The sequence below is a fragment of the Brachycentrus maculatus genome, unplaced genomic scaffold (genome assembly GCF_059751285.1).
Source record: "Brachycentrus maculatus isolate JH-2025_06_01 unplaced genomic scaffold, ASM5975128v1 h1tg001564l, whole genome shotgun sequence".
Taxonomy (NCBI): Eukaryota; Metazoa; Arthropoda; class Insecta; order Trichoptera; family Brachycentridae; genus Brachycentrus; species Brachycentrus maculatus.
Genome location: NW_028282192.1, coordinates 21,463 through 29,837, shown reverse-complemented (window position 1 = coordinate 29,837; position 8,375 = coordinate 21,463). Strand labels below are relative to the sequence as shown.

General features: G+C 37.8%; 1 protein-coding gene across 1 annotated transcript; it reads left to right on the top strand.

The window, feature by feature from the left end:
* The first annotated feature begins 294 nt into the window (after positions 1-294).
* Positions 295-1,244, top strand: LOC148298819 (cytochrome b5-related protein-like). Its single transcript, XM_088276625.1, has 2 exons — positions 295-974; positions 1,050-1,244. The coding sequence occupies exons 1-2, from the start codon at positions 537-539 to the stop codon at positions 1,242-1,244; spliced, it is 633 nt and encodes a 210-aa protein (XP_088132751.1). The 5' UTR covers positions 295-536.
* The last annotated feature ends 7,131 nt before the right edge of the window (positions 1,245-8,375 follow it).

Below are 8,375 nucleotides of genomic sequence, written 5' to 3'. Positions count from 1 at the left end.
TTCACTTTAATTCTTAAATGAAATCTCCTCATAATATCCCTAAAACTAAGTAAGCCTTGCCTTGCAGGGGCATAAGCGCAAATACTGATATGTGGCTAGATAGTAAAGCAGAAAGAGACACGTCCTTATGGGGGTGTCCGAAGCAGTGCTGGATTATAGAGAATAAAATGTACGACTTAACCCAGTTTGCATCTTTGCACCCTGGAGGAAAGCACTGGATCCAGTATACAAAAGGGCATGAAATTACATAGCATTTTAGAGTCCATCACTTGAACACAGAGAAAGCTAGAAAATAACTCGAAAAGTACTATATCGGGGAGTGCCCAATAAAAAACTAACCTAGGTTCGATTTTGATCAATCTGGATTATTCGAAACCTTAAGGAAGAGAATCCTTGAGAAATACTCAGTAAGCGAACTCCAAAATAGTGAAGTAACAGCCAAGCGATGCCTGATGATAATAGCTTTTTGGTTTTGCCTCATAACCTTAACTGGGCTGGCATAGTCCTACTTGCTTGCTGTGATTTGCGGTTTGGTGATGGTCTACTTCTATGGGATTGGCCATATTTTTATCCACAAGAAGGACAACTGGCTGAAAAACGTGTACTTGCTGATCGGGTTCACTGCGAGAGAGCAGACAATCATGCATTGCATCAGCCACCATGTCTATACGAACACTCTGATCGACTACGAATATGCTGGGTTCGAGCCGATTGTCTATTTTGGCCGGAGCATGCCTAAGAATCATTATCTTTCTTGGTTATTCACTGAAATTCTTTATGTTATCGTGGCATTCGCGAATTTTGTCACTAAAACGATGGTTGTTCCCCTTCTCACAAAAAAAATACCAGATTTTCGGTACTTACTGACTCTCTCAGAGTTGTTATATCTCTATATGCTTACAGGGAACCTCTCCTTAAGCATCAAACTATTTACTATCATGCTGTTTGCTTATGGCTTTGCATTTGGGAAAACGGTTATCTGCCCGCACCGACAGCCAAAACTTTGGAGCGAAGGCTCTGCTTAAATTAGGGATTATGTGCTGCATCAGTTAGCCACAACTTACGATATTGTGGGAGAAAATGGCCACAAAGGTGGCATGCAATCATTGCTCGGGTATGTGGGTTTTGATATTCATGCGCTTCATCACATATTCCCAACCATCGATCATAAAATGCTGCCCGAAGTCAATAAAATTTTTATGAGCCTATTAGCCGAGAGAGGGATCAAGAGGTTCGAAAATTAGGGTTTGAAGCAGTGCAACCGAAATTTATCGAAGCTCTTCTTGAATAGGTAGCCCTTCGAAGAAAACAATATACTCTCCTGATTTGTCAGCAGCCACTTTGAGCCTAGCCGAATGGAAGAAGATTGATGGAGTTCATATTTTATGTAATTGCTGAGCATATTATAATTTTCACAGGGATGTGCACAATCATACAGCGATAAGCTTCTTGAGGAATTCGAGCTTGCCCTTCTTGATATCTGCTCTAGTTTCGGTTTTTCTAGTGGCTAATACTTTTCTTCGCTCTCCTGCTCGAGACTTCTTAATTTTTCTTTTCAATTATTTTTCGGGCTTTCTCTTTGGGTTTCTCTTGGGGAGAACTCCTGCTCTTCGGAGCCTGTAGTTGGGCTCAAATTTAATAATAGACTGTTGGCTGTCGTAAGACAAGCAGTATCCAACCGACCTGTTTCCGCCGAAAGCAGTCCTGAACCCGAACAAAACGAGATTTTTGGCATCCCATTTGAATTTAGTTGCAATCAACTGCTTCAATTCTTCTTGGGAAACATTGGGCTTTCCTTCGTGGAAAACTTCGAGAACCAACTATTTTCTTGAAAGGAGTTTGTTAACTCTTAATTTTCTCGCCCTGATGGTGATGGTCATAATTAAATGATTTAATTATTTATTATTATTTAATCCCAATCAATATTTAATATATGTTACATTGCATTCCTAGCCTTATGCAATCTAACTCTATCAATGTTCTACTCCAACCAACTGAACTAACAATTGAACACCTTTTTATTTTAATTCAATGATATTAATATTTTACTTATTGCAGTTTGCATAGTTGTTAGTTGTTAAAGAGTTATTTCTTCAGCAGTAGCTTTCGAATTCGAACCTCTGCATCAATCCTTTAAGGTCATAATATTTGAGTAGCTCTATATTTTTCCAAATTATTCAGGCTTTTCGAATAAATGAGGCTTTATTGTTACAAAAGGGTATTTTTTATGGCATAAAAACCCCTACTTTATGCAGTTTCCATCTTTATTCATGCTGCATCTCAAATAGATACATACTTTACAATATAAATGACATCAAGAATCATATATCAAGTCATAATTGCTTGCTTAGTGCTATCTTTCTCTTCAAACGCTCTATTTATTTTTACTTTTGAGAGGTTATGGTATTAACTATTTTTTTCTCCCTTTCTCTCCATATCTTATTCAAATCATAGAGCAGTAGCTACAATTCCGCCAGAGTCAGCTCTCCGTTTCTTTATTTCACGAACTATCGCCCATACGAGTATACTTTATCAGGCACCCAAAAAGAACTTTCAGGGATGAAGTCCTTGTTACAGGTGCAAAAATGCAATCGAGTTTTGTTATTCGAATCAAGGGCGCTTTTAGTCTTTGCATTTATATTGTGTAAAAATCGAACTCCATCATCTTCGAGTGCCAAATTCGCAAATGTTTGGTATTCTGCTGTATTTTGGAGCATCTTCAATAATCTTCTTGAATCATTCTTAAAATTTTCGTATTCCACTTTCCCATAATCGAACACGCGTTCTTTATCAATGCATTGGCCATTCTTGCTGAGAATTTGCCTCTGCTTCGACTCTAAATCAAAGATTCGTTCATCTTTTTTCACGATTTGCTGTTATAGATTTTTAATTCGATCTTCATTGCGGGTGCTACTAACCCGAAGCAGAGATAGTTCATAATCTTTTTGGGAAACTTCCCTTTACAGATTTTAAATTCTGTTGCAAAGATTATCACTTTTGGGAGCTATCTGTAACAAGGTTTCTTTGTTTACTTTATTTTTTTAATTTTCTAGTCCATTTTGATTGAACCCTAACGGACTGGTAACAACCTCGATGCAGGTTTCATGGTTCTGCTTGGGGTTTCTCTTCACATTTTTGGACGAAATGATGGCTTGTTTCTTTGTGGATTTTTCATTATTATTTTTACGGCATTCCTTGCCTTTGGTTTCCTTGACGTTGATGTATTTATCAGCATTATCTGTGTTGGGATCCTCTTTATGCGTTTCTTTCATTTCGTCCCATATTTTCTTGAAACGAAGGACATCAGGCTCATAATCAATTTCTTAAACTCTTTCAGATGGGTTCATAACGAAACAATTATATCAATAATATTTAAATAAACATTAGCTCACTAAAATATATTTTATTTATAGATCAATACAAATTGTTATGCAATATGTATTATATAGCAGTTATATGAAAGTGTGGCATGCCATTTAAAAAACCGAAAAATATTACTCTGGATAATGAAATCGAGTTCTTTTAAACAGAACATCCCCGACGTTATTATTTCGCAGTATAAAAACTGTTAATAGAAATGCAATTGCGAGTATCTGTCGCTCAACCATGGGTGTTTATTGCGAACAAATTATACCAAATAATCTTGGTTTCTGATAGATTTAATTGGAGTCTGCTTCAAATTAATTAGTATCTATAATCAAATGATTGAACTCAAGAAGCGTAAATTCCAGAAAATAGATCACACTCTACGCAAAGTTCAGTATGTTGTTGACGTTAATCCCAAAGGCCAACCCACAACCTTAAGCACCAAGGAACCTGAGTTCAAATAAGTCAGCATCAACGAAAAATAAAGGGTCAACAAGCATTACTTTATGGGAGGAAAGATCTTTGTCTACCCTTCAAATAGACAGGCAACGAGTACAAATGGTTCTAAGACTAAAATATATGAAACTGAGTCAATGCTCGATATGGCAGAGGAGTAATAGCAGCAATAACAATATAACGATGCATGGAGATATTAAACCAAAAAGGAGTCAAAGTATTATTGATGGTTCATTCCAATATCGATTATTCAGACATGCCGTGTTTGGTTACAAGAACTTATACTCCCGATTTATTATGTTTTTAAAAAGTCAAGGCACATCAATTATAATCATTCCAATCTACCAATGGGCAACAGCAATATTAGAGAATTGGCCACTTCGGCCCTACCTCAGAAAATATCGGAGATTTCAGCGATTGTTTTCAAAGCTCCCTCCAAAAAATAAAATATCAAATGTTAGCACATCCCGGCCACATTTTAATAAATGCAACACGACATCTAACTCCTAAATAAGCAACTATATGAGAATCACCAGAAACTAGACATGTATATCCGCTTTGATCTTCAGTCGCTAAGCAGCTATGCAGTCAACAACAATGTTGAGCACAATCAAAGGATGAATGTGATATCAGGAGAAATCGAGGATCTCGCAAAAAGCAGGGCTCTTCGAATTGCAATTGACATAATATAAATATATTCCATGATAAATGTGGTCAGGAACTTCAATTTCGCGAAATAGTGCAGGAAATCAAGAGCTTCATCCGAAAGTTTAAAAGAATAAACTGAGTCATAAAGAAATGGATGTGAATAAACTCCGGCTCCTGAGTAATGCGTAATCTGTATGTCGAATAAGCCCACTATTGTTCTGCCTTGTGCTCATAGTTTCTGTCCGAACTGCACGTCAAAATTCATTGCATAGAAATAGAATAAGCAGTGCCCGTTATGCCGAAAGTAGTTCGATATGGGTCGAAGTTCATTTGAAAAATAGCTATATTAAATAATCGGGTCACAAGCTGATGACGACTAATTCGTGAACGAGTTCCGCCGGCTCATCTATGAAATACTATCTGCCCATAACTCCCAGGAGATAAATAAAATACTGAATAAAAACAGCTACCATGCCATGAAAGAAGAGGAAGATCGGTAGGAAGATATGCAAAAAGATGAAATAAAGAAATAAATGCGATAAAATAATCAGAATGACTAAAACAATGAATGATTCCTCTGTGAATATCAGATTTATCACTCCTAAAACATTAGATGCCATTCTTTTCATATGAGTTCAATGCTCGATTAATGCACTTTGTGAAGTGTCGGCATGCAGAAGAGGGTTTTCCATAATATTTCCATAATAGAATAATCATGCTTGGTCAATAAATCAGATTATCAATACTGTGAGTATATTTGGATCGCCTTTTTAAATATTCCTTTGTTTAGCGTACAGATTATTCCATATTGGTTCGTCATGAGGCTCTTGGAGTCATAAACAATATCATTTCCATAGCGATCAGTAAAGTAGCCGCCCATCGACCTGATGATAGCCTCGCCTGCACAGGTATCCCACTTGCAGGTCCAATCCGGCCGATAGATGGAGAGTAGAGTTTCTTTGCTGATGACTGTTGATATCTATATAACTAAGATCATACTCGATGCCCCGCCCCCGCTATTTAATAATTCCTGAACCCGAGATCCCGTTCGAATATTTAGACGAGCCTATTTTACTAGCTAGTGCTCACAGTCATCTTCTTCGTCTTGTTGCTCTCGATGTTTGCGTATTTTTCTTCGTTATCCCTGTCTTCGTTAACGAGGCACTGCCATTAATCAGACGAGGGAACATATTTATATGCTAATTTATGAGAGACGGAGCCGATATATACGACTGGGTCGTACACCACTTCATTCTTGCCTTCTATCAATTGGTACGGCTTGCACTTTATGCCTATCGAAGCGCTATTGTTCCTGGAGATGCCAATGAGGATGGACACATTTTGAATGTTGCCATTAACGAGGCCATGTGTGGAGTCGATGGGATCGATCCAGGCGCACAGATTGTCCAGACTCATTGACTGATCGAGGCCGGGGACGTGAGGGAAGATGGTTTCATCGAGCGATCCATAGTTGTAATTTATTTCTCCCTCATAGTTGACTGTTTCCTCCCCGACGATTTCGATGTTTTCAAAATTCCTCCGCAGCCCGGCAGTGATGAGGCTCTGCACTTTATAATCGGCCTACAGTTAATCACCTCTTGTTTACCTCCGTGACGATATCATTTTATTGGGATTTGGTGAACTGCTTGTAATTCGCTTCTTTTTCATAGAAGCCTCGGATGATTTAGCTGCCGGCGAGGGATAAGTGAATCGAGTCGGAGATTAGCTGGGTTACGCTCCCCAATTTCTTCCATAACATTTGATTTGCCGTATTTACTATAACGCAGAGCTATTCACATAAAATTATAGTTTGATGCTAATAGTCTGAATATACTTAGAATGCATTCACCCATATCAGATTTCATTCTCCTCATCAATATTTTTGGGAGTTTCCGGTATTATTGGCTAATCTCGCAGCTCTTATCGGTTTTTCGGGGAAACCTCAGGGAAATAATCTCGTTTATCGACCTCAAACTTACTTTCACTGTTGTCCTCAGAAGCACTTTCGGCCAAATCCTCTTAATCTTCAAACTCTTCCTCCTGCTACTATCTTAATGGTGTTTATTCTGAGATTTCTTCCTGCTATTAAAAGATACTGCATTACTCTTACATCTCACTCTCGTCACGCAAGTCCAGCTTCTGAATATTTTAATAGTTCAAGGAGTTTCCTGGATGGGGCATGCAAAATGATGGCAATGGGTTTTTCATTTACTTTATTTTGATAGTGAATGTTTCATGCAGCGGTTAAGTCTCTTTGATTGCGACTTGGAAGTAATGGAAGTAATAAGATTCGATTTCCTAATTAAGTTGCTCGATCTCAAGGTAAATGTCACGATAAGAAGGAGGCTTAATAACAAATCTCTCGAATTGAGACATTGCTTTAATATTATTATATGAAGAGTATCTTCACAATTTATTGTTAAGTTCAAAACTTCAAGCACAGCGTAGTGATAGCACGGATGACCGTAAAACAAGCAGAACATTTAGCGAAATAATTAATTTAAGGTTAATATTAGGAATATATTAATCATTTCTTATTTGACTAATTATAATAAGAAGCATATCAATGATCAACCACTATTTCCATAGACTCCAAAAACTCTCCCAGGAGCTCAACTATTCGCAGATTTGTGAAAATAGATACAGTTTCAGCATCTATGATAAACCAAAACCTAAGTGCTTCGTGCTTCATCCTGTCACATATCCCAAGTAAATGCTTATTTATTTAAGTAAAGGGCCCATTAATGAACAATATTTAGCAGAAGAGGCAATCGGCTTGATATCATCGCTCAATTGGTAAGTTGTTAAAGGGCCATTTTGGCAGTAAAAGTAAACTACCAAGTCACTAACTCATGGATCTAAACGACTATCGGCAAACTAACTCTACATCGAGCCTGTATATGGTACTGAAATCAACGATGGAACATACGTGCGGACATCGCTCGGCAAAGGGCTCTGCTATGTAAACCATTAATTTATCATTAGAAAGATGGCATTATCTTCGACCCAGAGGAGTCCGATTCTGAGGATGGCTTATATAGGTAATGGCAGAATAAACTGTTGAGGGAATCTTTGGCCAATTCCTCTCTCATCAAGTGTAAAAAGATCACTCAGAAGTTTTATTTCACCAAAGGAAAGTTGTAGCAAATAGTTGCCCATGTTCTTTCAACCGGAGTTAACTGCCTTTTCGTCAATGCATAATTGAAGCCTGGTCAAATAAGAAACCTAAAGAAGATAGTTGAAGCGAGACTAAACAATTACAAACTCCCAAAGGGTTATGGTTTCGGCATGGGCGGGTAGAACTAATCATAAACATAACTGGAAACATCATATGACCCAGAGTAAAGAGAAGACGAAAATGGGAAGGAGGAGTCTTTGAGATTCAAGAAGCCTAAAAGAACCATTCGAATTTTTGATCGGTTTTCGATAATCTTGCAAATTTTTGCTCAAAGATGTAAGAATGCTCATAAACTTAGCAACTTCGAAGCTGGCAAAGCTACAAATTTAGCTATCTTACTTAAATTACTTAAAAACGAAATTAGTGAGGGATGGCTCCACTTATTCGTCGAACCTGAACCTTTTCTATGGTGATCTCATGAGCTCTCAATAGTTCTCTCTCTAAATCGTATCAGCCAAACAACGGAGAGCCCTCGGAACAATGTCAGGAGAAGGGGAATCGCAACTGGAGATGGAAAAGAGAAATTTACGCAAGAAGTAAGCTCACATTAAGAAATAAATCGAAGAGGAGAGTAGACTGCGGGGAATTAAGAAAGAGAAGGATAAAAAGAAGATGGGATCCATTCCTACCATTGCTTTAGTTGGATACACAAATGTAATTTCGGATTGAATTAATAGGTCGGGAAATCAGCCCTAATGAACTACCTGATGAAAAAGTAAGAAGTGTA

Excerpts from the sequence above, each read along its gene's own strand:
- LOC148298819 (XM_088276625.1), top strand. The coding sequence starts at position 537 with ATGGTCTACTTCTATGGGATTGGCCATATTTTTATCCACAAGAAGGAC. Across the intron at positions 975-1,049 it reads GCTTTGCATTTGGGAAAACG|TTAGCCACAACTTACGATAT; the intron begins GTTATCTGCCCG and ends GTGCTGCATCAG.